Below are 20,395 nucleotides of genomic sequence, written 5' to 3'. Positions count from 1 at the left end.
TACAGGAAGATGCCTTCCCCTCTCTCCTCTCCTACACACACACACACACGCCCTACACACGCGAGAACACACACACACACATATATACACACCCATGCTCACATATGCGTACAAGAGAATGTTCTCCAGACTCAGGGCGGCAGATCTGAGTGGGTCTTCACATTTTCCTGGTTGACAGGGTTCAAGGACAGTGGGCGTGATGAATGGAAAGGAAATGAACGGACGCAGGCGTTCGCCTGAATGTGAATCCCGGCTGTCATCACCCATTGGCTGTGTGACTTTGGGGAAGTCACCGAAGCTCCCCGAGCTTCTGTTTCCTCAGTCGCAGAGAATTGTAAGGATTTCATCGAGAGGCAGATATAAAACCTAGACTACTATCCAGTACTAGAAAAATTATACTGGTTACTAGCACTGTTTCCTTCCCCGGGGCGGGTACCGCTGTCCCCCCTCGCTCCTAGTGAGATGCTCCCAGGGCCCTGCCTTTCCCCTGCACAGCAGGCTGAATTTCTCTTGTGCTTCCCTCCAGTCCGACTCTAGGAAGTCAGGGTGGCCTGTGTCTGTTTTATGCGACACCCTGACCCGATGTCATCCTTCCTGAGCAGCAACATGTTCTCGTATCTGAGAGGCACTCCAGAGGTATTGCCAAAGTAATGAATGAATGGCCAGTACAGACGACATTTATTTAAAAATCAAATAAAAAGGGAAGGTTTGGGTGATTCATACGTTCTACCATTTGGGCCTGTTTGTTCCTGCATGAAACACACTGAGTGGCTACCGTGTGTCTAGATTTCCACGAGATGCGGAAAATTGAGAGTGAAGAGAAGATGATGTGGTCCCCCTGGTCTCCAGCTTAGGCCAAACAAAGAAAGAAAACGGAAGGTAAAATCTAGTTCGTACTTGGGGAAAATTTATAAACCTATTAAGGTTTACAGCATTACCCTAATTCCCTATGGATGGCACCGGCTGTAGTAATCCAGGACCAGAAGGAGAGTCAACATTCGGTACTCTCTCATCCTTTACGGGTTCAGCACAAAATCTCCTATGGTGTCTTCTCACCACCATCACTGTTCCCATCCCGTCCAGGCCACCGTGTCATCAAGTCTGGGTTACTGGAGTAGCCCTTTTGCCTGCCCCTTCCCCCACCCCAACATGGAAGAGCTCACATCCTCTTTGAACAGTAAGATCAGATTTTACCACTGTCCTCTTTAAACCACCCAAAGGGCTTCCTACTAAATTTAAAATATAATCAAAACTTATGGAGTTCTAATCCAGAGTTCTGCAAAACTCTTCTATAAAGAGCAAAGGAAAAAAAATATATATATTTTGAAAAGATTTAAAAATATTTTAAATATATATTTCGTTTTTTTTAAAAAATGTATCCGTATTTAGGTTATGTATATATTTGGTTCTGTGGGACATATAATCTGTGTTCCAACTATTCAGGTCTAACGGCAGCTCTTGAAAAGAGCCACAGCCAAGGCTTAAATGAATGGACATGGCTGTGTTTCAATAAAACTTTATTAATTTTCTTAAAAAAAAAAAAAAAAAGAAAAAACAGAAGGTGCAACAGCTTTGGCCCATTGCCCACGGTTGGAGACTTCTGTTCTGATCCTACGTTTCCCTATCTCCTTGAATTCCTCTGCCACTCTTCGTGCCCAACTTCTTCCCCCAGGCTGGCCTCTTCTCTGTCCCTCTGTCTGTCCTGCCTGTCTCAGTCAGACCTTTGCACTTTCTGATCCCTCTGCCTGGAATGTACTGGCTCGATGGCTTTACAATCGTAGGCTTTTTTTCTCAGTGGTCTCAGCCTGAACGTCGTAGAAAGACCTTAGAGGGGTCTTTCTTGACCTCTTCTTCCTTATGTCACATCACCTTGCCTTATTTTATCCAAATTAATTAAATTATCTTTTGCTTCATTGGTAATTATTGTTCTGTTTCCAGGAAAATGCAGATGTCTTAAGAGTTGAGTCCTGGGGGCACCTGGGTGGCTCAGTGGGTTAAAGCCTCTGCCTTCGGCTCAGGTCATGATCCCAGGGTCCTGAGATAGAGCCCCCACATCGGGCTCTCTGCTCAGCGGGGAGCCTGCTTCCCCTCGCTCTCTGCCTGCCTCTCTGCCTACTTGTGATCTCTGTCTGTCCAATAAATAAAAAAATTTAAAAAAAGAAAAAAAGAGTCGAGTCCCAAGTATTCTTGGCCAGTGCCCCATCGCTAGCACCTAGAACATTCTCGGATTCAGAGAAGCCGCCCCAGAAATATTTGTTGAATCGGTTTAGCTGAACGAAATGGTCAGCAAGAATTGAGTTGAAGAGTTTCTCTGAAATTATAACTCTTTAATGCCCTTGTGGATGTGCTACTGGGCTTTACTCGGCTGCTGCATGAAAAGTTCCAAGGCTACTCAGAGCAGATCTTTCCGTATGAGGGATGGATTCCAAGGCTTTGGTGTCTGCCATGCTCTGCGCCGTAACAACTCAAGGACTTTCTCATTTTTATTGTGCAGTTGCTCAACTGTCATCTGATTTCCATTTTGGCTAAGAACTCCCGTCAGATTTATTCTTTCAAAAGGTTATGGAATGATCACCAGGTTTCTGAAGCTACTGATGCTTCTTTTCTCTCCCTCCATGTCAAACCATGATTTCATTTTAATTAAGCTAATTTTTTTATTTTATTGTTCACTATTTGATGTCATAAATCCTTCTTTTCCCCAGCGTAGGGGGGGGGGTAGACAGATGACTCCCAGCTCAACTCTGAAGTCTATGCAACAAATTAGTGGGGCATGGCTGCCAAGTGCTTCTTTTTAGGAGGGAGTAACCTCCGTGACCGTGAGAGTTATGGATCTTCAGTTCCCCAGGTTATCCTCAGTGCCCAGAATGCAAAGATCTGACATAAAGGAATAGGAGGTTGGAGGACTGGCAGTGGGGAGACAGACACACAAGGCTGACCAGAAACAAAGACTTCCCCTTGGAGAGAAGCAGGATTCAAGAAACAACGTGTCGTCTGCTTCTTGAACTGGTCCCCAACCCCCATGGAACCCGAAATTCCTTCTATCGGAATGTAGCTAGAGAGAGGGCTAGGGATAAACATGAGAAGACTGGTTTTCAAAGTTGTCTACACGGAAGATGAGATACAGTCTTAGTGGCTGGGGATCTTTTTAACAGAAAAAGGGGTCCAGGCTTTCTCGCATGTCTCACAAAGTCTTAGAGTATTTCAAAGCCGCCAGTGGGCCTGTGTCAATCGGTCTAAAACGTGCAGTGGTGTCCATCAGAGAGGGACTGGGGTCGAAAGGAGGGAACATTAGAGGCTATGACAAGGTCATTGATTGGTTTGGTCTGGAGCCCTCGTAAGACACCACTTGGGGTACCGACAGGGTTAAGAGCAACTTGGGAGAGATTCCGTTTCTTGAATAGCTAGCAAGGTTCAGATAACTCAACACTTTTGATATACCTTCCTTCTGGAATTTATCAGACATCTCTGACTGGATTGTGGAACTCAAATTTTGTTTTACAGTCAGCTGCGCTGTAAGTCCAGGGCAGCCTAACGCAACCTGGATGGCACCACAGCACAGCAATGACACCCGACTCTCAGCCCCTTCCCTCAGCTAAGACTCCGATGACAGCCCCAGCAGAGGAGCAGGACCCACCACTAGAGTCCTCTTCTTGACCACAGAATCCAGGGAGGTTCCAGAGCAAGGCAGTTCACGACTGATAGAGTATGTGCAACAACCATGAAGGCGTAGAGACTTTGGGTAAAATCCAGAAAAACAAATTAACAGAAAGTTCAGCAGCATGTTCAAATGTGAAGACAAAGGCTACGGTTTATCCTCAAGCATGAGCTTGGCCAAGATGCAGATACGATCCTTTGGTCAGAAGCAGCACATCGACACACATGAAAATGTAATAAGCACATCCTCTTTCCGTCCATCTCACATGGATGGATTTGTCCTAGAGACTGTCACGCACATAGGAAGAGATGTGTTCTCTCCCGTAGAGCTGATTGTAAGTACGGAAAAGTGAAAAAACTTAAATCAATACAGAATGGCTAACTAGACGATGGCAGATCCAAACACGAGCTGTTTAAAACAATGATGTGGCTTGACATTTATTGATTTACAAAAAAGTCCATGTGGCCCTGCAGAGTAAAGACGGCGAGTTACAGCAAGGAACATACGGCTCCGTTTCTATCAAACTGTATAGCGTGTCCCTCAGCGTGGACATGCCCAGACAGAGCCCTGGAAGTCCTCCCGCCAAGATGGCGTCTGTGGTTTTCTCTGGATGGTGAGATTTGAGGGTGATCGGATTTTTTTTTTCCTTAAAAAAGGCGAAGAAAAGCAGAATTGCTTAATGTTTAGAAGAAATGCATCTTCTTAGAGAAAAAAACAAGCAAAAAATCCCAGTAGTCATGTGCCCAGTATTCCAGAACCCAGAGGACTGACTGGGATGTTTGAGAAAGAAGGAACGCGCCCCGTGGACGTCCAAAAGTAGCCACGAGAGAGAACTGGACAGTTTGGCGGACAGAGAAGCCACACTGCAGTTACCAGGACAAGTGAACAGGGGGCCAGGAGGGGCTTTACGGCTAGGTCACACCAACAGCCTGAGGACAGAGCCAAGGCTCAGATAGTGACTGTCACATATGAAACCATCGTGAGGTAGCCTGAGCTATTTTGGAAACCAGAGAGGACCAGGCCATGCTAAGCTCTCAGGACAGGCTCTTGTCCCAAAGGCCAACGGATCGGACATTTTCCCTCATGTCTGCCATGGTAGGATTTTTTTTTTTTTTAAATGAAAGTACTGAGTCTCATATAGCAGAAACACAGGGGGGATCCCAGAGGAAAAACAAAAGACAAAGGCCTCCTCTTCTGGCAGCAGGTCTTCAGGGAGTCTGGGGCGCGCCCCTCTGGGACAGGCGTCCCATGACCCCCGGTGGGATCACGGTGCGGCCCACACTTCAGTTCTCCCTGCTTGGCTCTGTAATCCGGGAGGGGATGAGCAGCCTGGAACAGGCCCCCAGCAGCACCCTCAGAGCTCAAAATAGCGCTGGTGCCATGTAGGTGCTCAGAAGTGGCCCCGGACGGAAACAACAGAGGGAGCAAGACAGGAAGCCGGAGAGGGCAGGGGCGGCTGTGCCCTCAGATGTCAGAAGAGGGTTTAGCGGCTCATCTCTGCTCCTCTCCACCTGCTCGTGACGTGTCATCCCTCTTAGGAGTCACAACGCGCACCTCTGGGTCCTGACCCCTATTTAAAGAGAAAGTTCTGGGCTCCTGGGGGGCTCAGCCGGTTAAGCGTCTGACTCTTGGCTTCGGCTCAGGTGGTGATCTCAGGGTCGTGAGATCGAGCCTGGCGTCAGGCTCTGTGCTCAGTGTGGAAGTGGAGTCTGCTTATCCTTCTCCCCCTGCTTTTCCCCTGCGCTCCCTCGTTTTTATACATAAATACAATCTCTAAAAAAATTTAAAAAAATTAAAATAATGAGAAAAGTCAATGTAACATTGGTCCTTTTTGGTCATGCCTTTTAGGGACTAAGGTATTTCCACTCCGTCCGTCCAGGTGGTGGGTGCCTTCCTCCAAGCTGCCCCTGCTCACATTCGGGCTAGTCCAGCGGAAAGCATGGGGGGGCAGAGCCTGCGGATGCTCCCCCCCACCCCACAGCTCCTGCAGCCTGTCGGAAGGCTGCCCCCTGCTGGTAGCCTGCAATGGCCAAGGGTGCCTGGGGATTGAAGTTCCTCTGGGGATAGTTTGTGGCCAGTATCTAAGGGGTGCGTAGGGATGCATATTCCAGCTCCCCTGGGCTGGGCTAACTCTGATGTGTGCGTGTTCATGTTATTTCCTAGGGAACCCCCAAGCCCCCCGCCAAGAGATCAAGCTCACAATTGCCCACCCTGGTATCTGGCTTCCCTTACCTGGAGCCCGCCTCAGCCTGCATCCCACGCCTCCCAGGTAAGACACATGCCCTCAGGCCTCATTCCAGGGGCTCGTGGTTGGCCCTTCTCCACGGTGCCCAGAAGACCACTGGTGGAAAGACACTGGGGGGCTGGTGCCAGTAGGCACTGTGGGTCCTGCCATGTGTGTCCTCCAGGAACTCCAAGGGTCCCAGCCCTCTGTCCCCACTCATGAAGTCCCGGGCTGCCTTGGGCATTCAGAAAACCCCAGGCTCGCCGCAGAGCTCTGGCTGCCCTTCCCCCACCAACCCAGAGCAGCCAGGGCCAGGACTAGGGTCCCATAAATCAATGCCTTGGGACTCCACGAAAGGAATAGCTCATCATTTGTGAAGTTCAAAGACCATTATTTTCTGTTGATCTTCCCTCATCCAGTTACTGATTCCCCAAAACAATCCCCTGGAGTTCAGTGCCGAGCAGCTGGAAACGGTCTCCTGTCTGCAGGCCAGATAAATACGGGTGGCCTTCCTCCATGATGGATTGGTGCTGATGGCACATCCAGGTCCACCGGAACATGAAAATGACGCTCGGTTGTTGGGAGATGAATGTCCCTGCGCACAAACTGCCTGTTTGCCTCAGCTCCCTGACATGGTACGTTGCAGGAATCATAAGAATTACAGGAGGCATTAAGGACGCACAAGCATCTCTTGATGCACAAGCATCTCTTCATGCTGAGGGAAGCAGCGTCTCAATTAAGGTGTGCATACAGTCCTCCGGGGCGGGGACTATCATTCACCCACCCCATCTACAGACAAAGTGACTGAGGCTTCTAGAAGGTTCAGTCGGCTGCCCAAGGTCTCACCTGGTTAAGGAGCCGAGTGGAGCATCAAACCAAGCCTGGGCCACAGTGCCGAGCTCAGGACCAGCTCCATAACTGGGGGGGTGGGGGAAGGGCTCACCACCAAAGGAAAATGCAGGGCTCCTTGTTCGATACTTAAGAATTTTAAGGTGGTGATGGCAGAGCCTGATGCCAAGCATAGGCCCCTGTGAAGCTGCGCAGGTCACACCCCACGAAGCTGGCACTGATGACTTGAACTCAAAAGAAAGCACTATGAGTGAGAACCAGGCCCACGTGTGACCCTGTTCAACCCCAGAGACGGAGCAGCAGTTATATGGAGGGACTCGAGGAGCTGACTGTTTGGTCAGAGGAGTGTTTTACTCGGTTTCTCTGACAGAGCGAGTACTTGCCCTCCAGCGGGGACCGCAAAGAGTCCACGGTCAAGAACAGGAGGGAAGGTGGCCAGCACCAACACGTCCACAGGAGACAGCCCAGGCCTCGAGCCAGGGACCTGGATTTTAACTCAGCCACCAGCTGTGGGATTTTGGCTAAGCATCTGGATCTCTTTGAGGTTCACGCTTCTCCTGTGTATGCTAAGGAGAGCATATCCACCGCTCCGGGGAGGGAACGGTGTGGTGGAGGCAAGGACTTTGGTCGCAGAGGTCTCAGCACATAATAAGCACTCAACCCCGTACTGTCGCGGTTTGATGGCTGTCTTCACCAGGAGGTTTGCGTGACACTTGAACGGGCACATGATTTGCAGGTGGAGGATACAGAAATGAGCCTGGAACACTGGTCCCCATCTACTGTTTACGTGAGTGGCGAAGTCACAGAACACTTTCCAGGGTCAGCATTCCTATCTGTAAAATGGACCCGCTACGAAGATTCTACCAACCACAAAGGAGCCACCGATGATTGATACCAGAGACGCCATTATTTCTACAGCCGGTCAGGGTTCCTTGTTCTAACTTGTAGCAGTTTAGGTTGGGGAACGGGGATTGGAAAGGGATCCCAGCCCCTGCCCCAGATTCCCACCGCCCACCGCCCTCACCGAGGCTTTGGGGTCGTCCTGCCTGGGATCCCTTAGGAGGCACTGAGCGATCTAAGTGGCGTTTCCTCTAAAAGTTTCCCACAGCATTTCCGCACTCTTGACCCCAGATCGGACTGACTCTATCTCAGTTCCTGCTTTAAAGCCAAACCCAGAGGGGGCCGAAGAAGAAAACAATGATTCAGGCCAAATTCTGCCTGGCTGAAAGCCACATAGGTATCGCATTTTTATATATTTTTATAGCATAATACTAATCATAAATAGAACTTGGAAGTGGTTTATGTTTTGCTGGAGATCCGGCCGCCCTAACCGAATTACTTTGTGTTTTAAGAAATTCAGTGGACATAAAGGATTCCATTTTTCTTTGAAAATGTGACATGTATATAAAGCAATAAAATCTGAAATTCTTTCTGAAACTTTAAGGAAGGGCGCAGCGGGAGGAAAATTGGACATCGTCTAATCACATACACACATAATATACAAAGACACGCACATGCTCCCAGCCGCCTCCGACGTCAGCATCGTCATTTACATTTAGAACACTTTCCTGGCCTGGCTCGAGTTCCGGTTACGTGCAGACGGGACCCACCACAGATGGAAACTGGGAATCATTCTCCCGCTCCGCTCGAACTCCAGCCTCCTGAATAGCTTTCCCCATCAGTTCCCCTGACTCGCCCCACACGTCGGCTTGCTTAAGAACATACCCGTGAACCTCAAGCCCCAGTTCCAGGGTCTCTCTCCCCGGAAGCCCTCCTTCTATCCAAAGCAGTCTCCGGGGAGGTGAGGGACAGGTGCCACAGGAAAGGTCCGGCCGAAAGTGATCGGATCCACTTTTATCTGCTGCTCCCCATTTTCCAGGCTGCTTGCTACTCTTCTACCTGCTGGGTTCCCCGCCAAACGCTCCCCAGCACCCACAGGCAATCCCCACCCCTTTTTACAGAATGTCTTCACAGCCGGGAAGGAAGAGCTGGCCCCTGGCCCCTGGGGAGCTGAGGAAGTACAGGGGGACAGAGCTCCTTGAAGCTGGAGGGAGGTGTCGGCACCTTGCAAACAATGACTCATGGGGTGGTCTAGGCAGGTTACCATGACAACGCTTGCAGCGCCCATAGATTCTACATGTGATTGATACGTCCCATCCATTCAGCGAAGGGGGAAAGCAGAACCAGTCAAAGCAGGGCTCCAGGTTTCCATCTCCTGTCCGACCGGCTAAATGGCTCATTTGTTTGGGCACAATCTAGACCTGGCGACAGTGAGGCTCTCCCTAGGACGCTCCCTCACCCAGATGGATTTCAAAGCTTAAAATCAAAGTCCAGGCTCCTAATAGGGACTTTTGGACTTTGCTCTGTTTTTGGCCAAACACCACACTCAGCCGTGACTTCAGCTGCCGGTCACAGAACGCTCTTACTGATATCTCTGGCGCCAAAAAAGGGAGCTCTAAATTCTACAACCTTCCCTGATGGAAAGGTGAAGTGTGGAAAAAAGATAAGAGGAGCTCTGTAGTAACATCACAGTAGGGCCTGTGTTTCCAGAGAGAAATAAAATGTCTTGCCTTTGGCCCTTTGACCGAGGACCAAAGTTTTCTCCACGTACCTGGTACATGGAGAAAGGGAAGGGAATGAAAGGGAAAAAGCAAAGGGGAAAAATAAGTCCTCTCTGTTTTTCTTTTTTTCTTCCCAAAATGGTTCTTATTAAAAGACAACGAGGAAAGGAAGAAGCGAGAAGCTTGGGGTGAGGACCTTAACTTTCTTCAGAGCCCCGTCATACCACAAAGCTCAACCCTGGGCCCTCACAAGGGTGAGCTCCGTATTTATACAATGTCCACCACCAGCCGCGCACTAGAGACTTCGATGTTGGCCGTCCCTGAAAGGTGGCTTTCAGAGATGAGGCGAGAGCCTGCCTTCCACAGCCTCCAACACCCTCGTCCTGTTCTGAGTTGCAGATCTGCAGATCTGGCTTCTACCCAGGGAGGGAACAGGTCTGTGTTGAGGCATACCAAGAAGTTGGAGCGGCAGCAAAACAGTTTCTGGAACCCCCAAAGATCACAGGATGCCACTTCCCCAAGCCATTATGCTAATGTAAGCCGATTTCACATACCTGTCGGGGATCCTTCCATGACATGGCCAATGTAGGGGCCTTCCCGAAAGATCGGTCTGTTGTCATTCTGGTCAATCACGATGACTTCCAGAGGAACTGGCCCCTCGAGGGTTTTGCCGTTGACATCGGTGGTCTCCACAAATAGCTGTGGGAGCAAAGAAGTTGGGGGAGAAAGAAGGCATTAATTCATTATGAAAATGGAAGTCAGGTTCTCTGGAGAAAGTAGGTTATATCAGCAATTTTATGAGCCCTTGGCAATATTCAAACTTTGGTCTCAGTGGATAGTTACTGGAACCAGAATATAAACTAAACATTACAGGATAAACGACAAATTTCAGTTCATGTTAGGTCCCCCTTGGGAAATTCACAATTAATTCATCAAATCTGCAAAGGAAGTCCAGAAAAGAAAAAGAGAGAAAACACTCGCAATCAGCCAGAGCGGAGAAAATGTGCTTACATTGTTTCTGTTTTTTTCTAACATCATTATGCTTAAAAGGAATGTTATGCTAATAAAAATAATTGACTAAGCAGTTATGAACAGAGTGCATTAAGAAATAACTGGAAGTGTTTATGGTGATGTTTAGGAGAAATCTGGGTCAGTAAGTATTTATAGAGAACCCTCCCGAGGCAAGGAAGACATTTGCGGGGTCCTGAGTGCGACCCTGGGATTACTGGCCACCAGGCCAGTGTAATCAAGGTGGGATTTCACAATCCTATGGGACACTTGAATACAGAGCTACCTTCAGATCTCAAGGATTAGAAAAATAATATAAAAACAAAACAAGACAAAACACCCCAGCTCTATTGTTTATCTTAGAAACAAGGGATTATGTCGTGCCATTTCCCGTGAATCTCAGCGGCCTTATGCTCTCTTTTCTTGTGCCTGATTCCACCTTGGTCTAACTGGGCAGCAACAGTAGCACTTCTTGGATGTGAGTTCTGGTCCCTGTGTCGTCCCTGATACTGCTGCTCTTGGGGAACGGTCCCCGGCGGTTGGAACCCCAGCCCCACTTTTCAGGAGCTAGGTGGCCTTGAGCCCTCCACCTGGGTCAGATTTCTCACCTGTCAAATGAGGTTAATAAAAAACACCCACTATGAGGAATAATAATCAACATTATCCAGGGCTTACGAGGCGCTCTCTGTATAAACTCACTTGGTCTTCGCTCGGTAACCCCAAGCATCATTTGCGAGAACAGAATGGACACAAATTAGAGGTTAAGTGGTAGAATCTGGATTTGACCTCATGAAGTCAGTTTCCAGAGTTTACATCTTTAGCCACTCTGAACCACATTCTTTTTTTTTTTTTTTTTTTAAAGATTTTATTTATTTATTTGACAGAGAGAAATCACAAGTAGTCACTGAGAGGCAGGCAGAGAGAGAGAGAGGGAAGCAGGCTCCCTGCTGAGCAGAGAGCCCGATGCGGGACTCGATCCCAGGGCCCCGAGATCATGACCCAAGCCGAAGGCAGCAGCTTAACCCACTGAGCCACCCAGGCGCCCCTGAACCACATTCTTAAAGCACTCACTCTCCTGCTCTCCCATGCTTCGCCTACAGAAAACTAGATGCTCCCACGGTCACTACTGTTGTGATCAGTTCCATTGTCAAAACAAGCCCAGATTAGGAAAATGACAGAGAACCACTTTTAGTGGGAATCAGCACGATCGCACCCCACCCGACGGTGCCACGAACCGGTAGCATTCTTTTGGAAAAGGAGCCTCAGAAAATCCCACAAAAGCTACGAAGGACTCGTACACTTTGTTCCCTTTGGATACCACGGCGGGGTCTACGTGAGTCAGGTTGCACGAGATCTATGAAACATTCACTGCTGTTTCGTTATTAGAGTAACCAATCACCACTGGCTTCCGCTAAATGCCCAGGGACAGGGGACTGGTGGACGGAATGTTTGCTACAGCGTCGGAGAACACAGCCGTGAGATCAGACCGTCATCCCCCCGGGGTTGATCCACTTGGACTATCACGCGTGAACGCACAAAATAGCACGTGACTCGCGCGTGCGGAACGGGTGCGTGTGCACAGAATTTGAAGGCAGCAAGCCAAAATGAAACGAGGTATGCTTGGCTAGAAGAGTTTCTTTTCCCTTTTTTTCTCTTAAACATCCCTTCATTCTTTCAAGCAGCAAACATGCGCCGAGGAGAGCTCGCAGAGAGTGACCTTCTGTACTTTTTCTGCTGTATTTTCCCCCCAACGCTCTGGGAATTCTACCACACGAAGGAAAGCAAACAAGACCTTGGGGCCATTTTGTGTCATAATGACGGGGTGACCTTTTGTCCTTGCAAAACAGCGAAAAGACTTGACTTTAACTCAACCAAAACACCGGCATCTAAAGATAACCACCACCTTGGCCCTGAAACCGAAGCTTCCCGTGGGTTTGCGGACTCGGGCCCACACGCAGGGCAGGGAGCGGGGGGGCAGGTAAACCCGCCGCAGGGGAGACGTGGCGGGGGAACAGGCGAGGGAGCTGACTCACCGGCTTGTCCGAGGCCGCTGCACGAGGAGGAGGTCCCCACGTCTGCCCTCCAGAATCTTACCAATTTAGAGACGCCTTGGCAGGGCTCAGCCAAGTAGCCCATCCGTGTGCCCCGAGTGACACGCTGGGGTCTCAAGCCTTAACAATGCCTCCCGCTGTGGGACTGCTGGGCGGGGCTTATAGCCAAGGACAGGGGAGGGGGAGGAGCCTCGCTGATTGCCTGAGTTTGCCTCCCCGGTCAAGTGGGGGTCATGACCTTGGTCATGACCTCTCGATGACCTCCTCCAACACTTCCACACTGTACAAGTCTTGGGCGGGATCAGAAGCCACCAGTAGGGTACAGGAAGAGAGTCCCTAGGATTCCCGAATGTGCCAACTGCTGGAAGGGACAGGGGCGGACTCCAGGTCCATCTCAACGTAATGGGAAGACAAACAGAAACTGAGGAGAGATAATTGATTAGGATGAATGCAAAACATTGAGCTGGATGTCATGAAACCAACTAGGTAAATAAACAACTTTTAGCAGTTCGTTACAATACTACCCTGATTTTGGCTCCCAGATGTTTTCGTGGAAAGCAACATCATCAGAAGCAAAGAACTTAAAAAACAGCAGAGTGTTGGTGGGGCACCTGACTGGCTCAACGGGCAGAGCATGTGACCTTTGATCTTGGGACGTTAGGTTCGAGCCCCAAGTTGGGTGTAGAGATTACTTAAAAATAAGATATTTTTAAGAAAGCAAAGTGCGCCTAAGGGGTACTTACTAATTTTAAAGTCAGTTTAACAAAACATTTATTGAGATATTACTACATGTCAGGCCCTACCATGAGTGTTACGTATCCAGCAGTCAAAAAGACATTCTAGCATGAAGAGACATATACTGAGCTATGTAAAATGTATAAATAAAATAACTTCAGTTAGAGATCAGGGATATGCAGGGATAGAAGAGGCTCACATATGACAACTACATTGTCCAGTATGGAAGTCATGAGTCACATGTGGCTATTTCTTCTTTTTTAAAAGATTTTATTTATTTATTTGACAGAGAGAGAGAGATCATAAGTAGGCAGAGAGGCAGGCAGAGAGAGAGGAGGAAGCAGGCTCCCCGCTGAGCAGAGAGCCCGATATGGGGCTCGATCCCAGGACCCTGAGATCATGACCTGAGCCAAAGGCAGAGGCTTAACCCATGAGCCACCCAGGCGCCCCCACATGTGGCTATTTCAATTCATACTGATAAATAAAATAAAATATCCAGTTCTTGGATTGTGCTAGCCACATCCAAGAGCTCATTAGCCACACGTAGCTACCGTACCGCACGATTCCCTAGGTGCTCTGACTTCTCAGGCATTCAGACCCAGACCAGAATCTACACCAGGGACTCTCCCGGGACTCCCTTCTTTGAACGTGGAGTGAAGTCACAACCAGCCTTCCTGGGTCTCCAGGCTACAGATGGCAGATCATGGGACTTCTCAGCCTCCATAATGTGTGCGTCAACTGCTTATACTAAATCCCAGAGTGCGTATGTGTGTGTGTGTGTGTGTGTGTGTGTGTGTGTGTTTATTTCTCGGGAGAACACTGACCAGTACAGGGGTTTCCAGGGTATCTTTTTAAATTTCTAATTAATTTATGTCACCCCATAATGGACATCTCTCAATGGTGTCTTATCCCTTTTAGGGCAAACAGCAAATTCCTTTATTTGGACAAGTCTTTTTATAATCTGGCTTCAGCCCACTTCTCAAAACTCATTTCATGTCATACGAGATCCCCTTTGTTCCTTCTGATCCAAGTACACCAATCTTTTCTCGGCTCACCCCGTTCTTTCCCAGCACATATAATCCTCCTAGCTAGCACGGACTTCCTACCAGCTGTCCTGGTGAGCCCCTGCTTGGTCTTCAGATCTCAGCTGCAACATCACTGGCCAAGAAGATTTTCCCCTTACTCCAGACTAACGAGGGTGTCCCTGATTGACACTCCCGTGGTACTGGTGCCCTTCCTTTATAACATTTTCCATAATAGAGCTTATTTACTTGTAGGATAATTCAATTAGTGTCTGCCTCTCTGACAGGTCCCACGAAGGCACAGGTGTCGTGAATATTCTTGACCGATATTAAATCCTCAAGGCTGAGACCCAGTGCCTGCACCTAACAGCCACCTGCTTGATACGGAGTGCATAAAGCTGTTTTCACACTGACTGCATGCAGTGGCGGTGCCTCTTGAAGAGACTGGTGTCCAAAGCTTGGCCTCAGCTTTGGCCATCTGTCCTTTCTTTCCATCCCTGGCACATAAGGGCTGACAGTCCGCCCCGACTCAACAGACTCTAAGTCAGTTGACTCTTTGTGTTGTCTTAATTTGTGAGTAAGAACCACAGTGGGTAAATGATACCTAAGTACATTAAATTAATTACTTGCCTTTTAAAGAAGGGAACCTACATTTATTTGGTGTCTAATACATGTCTAGGCTTTTTATGCATTGTCTCATTTGGCTCAAAACAACCTGAAGGGGGGAAAAAAAAAACACTCAGTGCAGCAAAACCCAGAGAAATTGAAGTACTGGTCTAGGAGCAAAAGCTAGTTTGTGATCCGGCTGGATCCAAACTTAGTTCTGACTCTAAAATTCATGCTCTCTTCCACCGTGTCCTCGTTTGCTAGATGCGTTTTCATGGACTTCCATGCACTTCTATTTCACTCTCTTTAATGGATTATTTACTTAATAGTAAATAGCTTTACATTGATGGCTATGTTTCATTGTTGCCTCATCCAAGGCAAAATTTTCGATGAGTTTAGGCAAATTATGAGCTTATTATAAATTTTTCCTAATAAACATGAAAATACATATTGAAATACTATCTATCTATCTATCTATCTATCTCACCCTGCCACTAATAAATGTAGCTCTGAAATGACCATGGCAGATAGAATGGGGAAGGGGACATCACAGACAAATCACCCCTAATCTGTTTAAAGCAAAAATACTTTGTCCAAGAGTGGAGACATGAAGGTACCCCATGAACTTGAGCTAAGTTTCCCATCTCAAGGGCATGGTACGTGGGCACCAGGTTTCCACAGAAATAAAGAAGCCCACAGAGATTTTTCTGTAAGGATGCTATCGTGAGTTTATTTATAATAGATGATCTCTCAAGCTTGAGAATGTTGGAAGATTTTTTTAAAACCAAATTTTCCATGATGGGTATCATGTTTGTTGTCACAGGAAAGAAAAAGATAAAATGAATCCTGACTTGGTTGGTTAATGTGAAACTTAAATTGTCCTTACATTCTGCATCTGAATTCTTACATATTTAATTGGTACAGTATCATTTTCATTTGTTACAGGCTCCTCTGATAGAGACTTATGTACTCTGCAGGGGAGAGTATACTCCAGTCCAATTAGATCATAAACAACTCGAAGGCAGGAACGCTGTTTTCTAGGTATTCCTTCTATACATAAATAGGTGCCTTGAATAAAGAAAGCACTGATAGATTTGTTTTTGTTTTGTTTTGTTTTGTTTACATAGGGAGATGAGGGAGGGGCAGAGGGAAATGGAGAGAGAATCTTAAGCAAACTCCAAGCCTAGTGCGGAGTCCAGTGTGGAGACTGACAGAGGGCTTGAGCTCACCATCTGAGATCATGACCTGAGCTGAATTCAAGAACTGGATACTTACCTGACTGAGCCACCCAGGTGCTCCAGACATAAGTTGTTAAAAAAAATTTTTTAATATTTAAAAAATTTATTTCAAAGATTTTATTTATTTGACAGAGAGAGAGAGATCACAAGTAGGCAGAGAGGCAGGCAGAGAGAGAGGGGGAAGCAGGCTCCCCGCTGAACAGAGAACCCGATGCGGGACTAGATCCCAGGACCCTGAGACCATGACTTGAGCAGAAGGCAGAGGCTTAACCCATTAAGCCACTCAGGTGTCCCACAGATAAGTATTTTTATTGAGTTTCTATTTGCAAGTCTCATGCTCTCCCCACCGATCAACATCTCACAAAGATCGAACCAGACTTTTCCATCAAAGACATCCTCATTGATCACTGAAGTTACACTTGACATTGAATCAGAAAGCCTCCTTTCAAACTTTGGCCCTGCTACCAGAGAGTGACTATAGCTGGCAGAATAATGGTCTTCCTAAAAGTCTTCACGTCCTACTCCTTGGAACTCATGCATATATTAGCTTATATGGCAAAGAATTAAGTTTGCCAGTCGGCGGACCTTCAAATGGTGACATCAACCTGGATTATTTGGGTGGGCCCAATGTGATCACCAGGATCCTTAAGAGCATGGGACAGGAGAAGGTCTGAGTAAGGAAAAGTGAGAAGGGGTTTGAGCAGCCATCACTGGCTTTGAAGATAGGCCACCACCTAGACACAAGAAAAGACAAGTGTCTGCTGCACAGACTTCAGAGGTGAAGGCAGGCGTACTCGCATGTTGCTTTTAGCCCTGCAAGGTCCACATTGGACTCTGACCTGTAGAAGTACACGGAACTTGCTGTAGCAACAAGAGGAAATTGATACTGTGTTCACATAGTTTATCATTCAAACTGGAACACTTTCTAGAATGAGAGCAGATGCTATTAATGAGTACGCCCAAACAGTTGCAAGCCAAGCCTGTCCTCTAGGCAAATAGGGTTACACGGTAATCTACGTTATTAAGAGACTTCAACTTCCCATGTCAGTCTGCACATGTAGCGAATGGTGTTTAGAATGTCCTTCTCATTTTTTTTTTTTTTTTTGTTTGTTTATTTGCTTTGCTTTGAATAAAAAGAGAAGTGAGTACGTGCTTCCCGGTGTGGGCACTTAGCCAAGTCCAGGGTTCGGTGACCTTGGCATTCGTTAGATCCCAACAGACCTTTTTCAAGACTTCTGCCAACGTGGATGCAGTACCCTCAATTCCATTCTGACTTGTCCGTCGTTAGCCTCCTTCAAATTGCTTTTCTATCATGGTAATCCAGATTTCTCTTTGACACCAATTACTTGCATTTCAAGTTATTTTTCTCAGCTTTATTCATTTATCGAAGTTGAATCTCATTATGGACCAACTCCGGGAGAGTTCCCAGGGAAGAGATATTTTTAGCTTGTGTAGCAGACCCCCGCCTTTCCCTCTACAGCCCTGGTGCCGACTCCCCCTCGATGGCTGGATGCAGTCTTTACAGCTCCCTCGAAAAATGATCAAAGGGGCGATACAAGTCTCTTCCTTGTTAGATTATTAATTAAAGATTGTGATATATTGTTATCAAATGTTCTCTGAAAAGCTTGTTCTGTTTAGACTATAGTATTCCCTTTGTCAATCAGAAATTTTAGTTTTAAAGTATGTTTTCCACCAAGCATAATGAAAACACTTTTTTCTTATGTATGCATGCCCACAACCATGCTGGACTTGGAGGGCATTTTTCTATTTAACTTTTGAAGTAATTTTAATTATGTGGAAGAAATCTATGCAGATATTCAGAATAATTTTATTTAAGCAGCTTGGGTAAAGTCCCAGTGAATATCCTCTACCCCAAGAGGGGCACAGGCTGAAAATTTTAATTGGTTCAAGCAGAATTTATATAAATCATGGATATTGGAATTATGCCTGGTCTATTAAGGATATGTACAAGGGTTAAGGGGATTTTTGTACAAAGATGAGAAATATAATACTTTTAAAAACAAAGCTGTGGGAGTAAATTACTGGAGATTTTATTTTTACTTGCTCTTTTCCCTCTCCAAGAGCAAAATTCAGAGGAAGGGAATGGAATGCAATACTTTTTTTTATGTTTATAAAGCTAAAGTCATTTTCTTAAATAAGTATGAAAACGTGTTTTATAAAACATGATAGTCTCAAAAAATTAAGGTTGATAAATAAACATTTAAAGTATAGCCTAATAAATGTTAGGTGGATTATAGCATTAGCAAAAAAAAAAAAAAAAAAAAAAAAAAGTCACTTGAGTATTTGTGTAATAGAGTGGGGAAAGCCTTTCTAAACGAGGATGAAAGGCACAAGTTATGTGAATTATTGAGAGATTAAGATATTCAAGTGCAAGTTTTTCATATGACTAAACATCATAAGTAAAATAAATAGAAAACTTAGAAAAATGTTTGCATCATACCAAACAGAGTTTTACTACTCTGAATATATAAAGAGCTGGTTAAAAATCAACAAGGAAAAAAAACAACAACAATTAGCAAAACAAGAAAACAAAAGAGCAACAACCATATTATAAAATTAAGTGAGGTAACTTGGTGCTTACAACATTGCTGAAATAATTAGGAAAACCTAATAATCAGTGTTTGGCAAACTGGTAAGGAAACAAATTCTCATACCTGATTAACAACATTAAAACATCTTTCTGAAATGCAGATTGTCAATATGCATCACACGTCTTGGAAACATGTGATTTTGCTTGTAGAAATTTAGCCAGGGGGCTATCTCTGTGTCCCTGCTCACTCCTGGGGGGCTGAGGGTGGGGCTGGTGGGGGGGGGGGGTGGGGGGGGGGGGTGTTGTTCAGGAACATGTATACTCATTGTAATACTGCTTAATAAAAACTGGAAACATTGCAAACAACATGATGTTCTAACAGGATCTTGATGCAATAAATTATGCTGTCTACCCGAAGTAGAAGGCAACCTTGAATAAACACTTCGGGAAATGAAAAAATAGATTATGGTATGGTGCTCATGGTATACAGTAAATATTTGATTGCAAATGAGTATGTACTGTATAATGTACTTCTTGAAAAATAGACATTGCATGATTCAGATCGTACTGAAATATTAACAGTGATTTTTTTTGCAGGTGATTTTTTTTTTTTTTTTTTTACTTTGCTTCTCTACACCTTTCTAGACTTTCTATAATGGGCCTGTGTTAATTTCAGAGTTAAAAAGCACCTGTGAAGTTTATGTTAAAATTGACCACAGATTGGCTACAGCTTATCACAAACTAGGCTAGGGGAGCGCGTTCAACTTCAGGACATCTGGCACCTCTCGGCGTTGACGATTAATGAGAAGCACGTGGACTTTTAGTATGGTCGTGATGGTCAGGATCTCAGTGGGACACAGAGTGGCTGGCTGTCCTGAGTCTGGCTTCTCCCCTGCTCCCTGTCTCTGAGCTTGGGATAAAAAACAGTCTTAGCGCACCTGACCGAGCTCTGTGATGGAGACCCTGGGCTCGCCCACTGTGTCTTCTGAGCCGTTACTGTTGTCACTGTCTGCTCTTTCTCTGAAACTTTACTTTTAATCTTGCGGACCGATTCTCAGAACCAGGAAAGAGCCGAGGCCCCAAGCCCGGACCGGATTTACGGTCCTCATCTTTAAAATGGGAGAGAGGGACCGATCTCACAGGGTGGACGCGAGGTAAAATACGCGAGGTTTTAAAGCACTTAGCAAAACACCTGGCACGTACCAAGAGCTAAGAAATAGAAGCGGCCAGTTATCCTTAAAGTATTTTGTTACTTTGTGAAGCAAAAACAAACAAACAAACAAACAAAAACCTTTAATGTTAAGTTCCTGATTAGGGTTCACCATCTCGGGCAGGTAAGGAGAGTATTTGATAGATGCCAAAAGCTGCTTATAGGCAGCTGAGGCTCATTTAGACTCAAGAAGACACCTCAGCCTCCTGGCGCCCAGTCCTCTGTCCGTAGCTCTGTGGGAGGAGGGGCTTTGGCCAAGGTCATGGGCCCCACCCATGTCTCTCCCTCTTGCCTCGCTCCCACCATGTTCCCAGAAGCAATGTGATCCGCCAGGCCCACACTGTGGGGACGCAGCTCTGGGATGACCTCATCATTTTCCTGGCTCTCCCCACCCCCTCTCATCAGTCCTGCTCTCGGGGCTCTGGGCCTCCATGCCCCTTGGTCTATGTGACACGTGGGTCAGCGTCACTTCTTGGGGCCATTTCTCCTTTGGAACAATGCGTGGAACTCCACGCCCCTGCATCTAGGCCTTTACCAGCCTCCCCTTCCACACAGGGGCCCCCCCTCACCTTCACGGCAGTGAGGGCCGGGCTTTCTTTTTTAAATTGCATTTTTTAAATTTTAAAATAATTTTTATTCACCTGAAGGTGTAAGAAATAACGCAGAGAGAGGTACCCTCCCGGCT

At 46.6% G+C, this 20,395-nt stretch overlaps 1 protein-coding gene across 1 annotated transcript in view; it reads right to left on the bottom strand.

Annotated features, from left to right (window-relative positions):
• CDH13 (cadherin 13) overlaps positions 1 to 20,395 on the bottom strand; it is a 981,609-nt gene that overhangs the window by 352,199 nt on the left and 609,015 nt on the right. The window contains exon 6 of the mRNA XM_013056985.2: positions 9,844 to 9,988. Coding sequence (XP_012912439.2) covers positions 9,844 to 9,988 — 145 coding nt within the window. The remainder of the gene's footprint in view (positions 1 to 9,843; positions 9,989 to 20,395) is intronic.

This window comes from Mustela putorius, unplaced genomic scaffold (genome assembly GCF_011764305.1).
Source record: "Mustela putorius furo isolate JIRA1106 unplaced genomic scaffold, ASM1176430v1.1 tig00000174_pilon_pilon_pilon, whole genome shotgun sequence".
Taxonomy (NCBI): Eukaryota; Metazoa; Chordata; class Mammalia; order Carnivora; family Mustelidae; genus Mustela; species Mustela putorius.
Note: the sequence above shows the minus strand (reverse complement) of the source record. Positions and strands in the feature narration are given on the sequence as shown.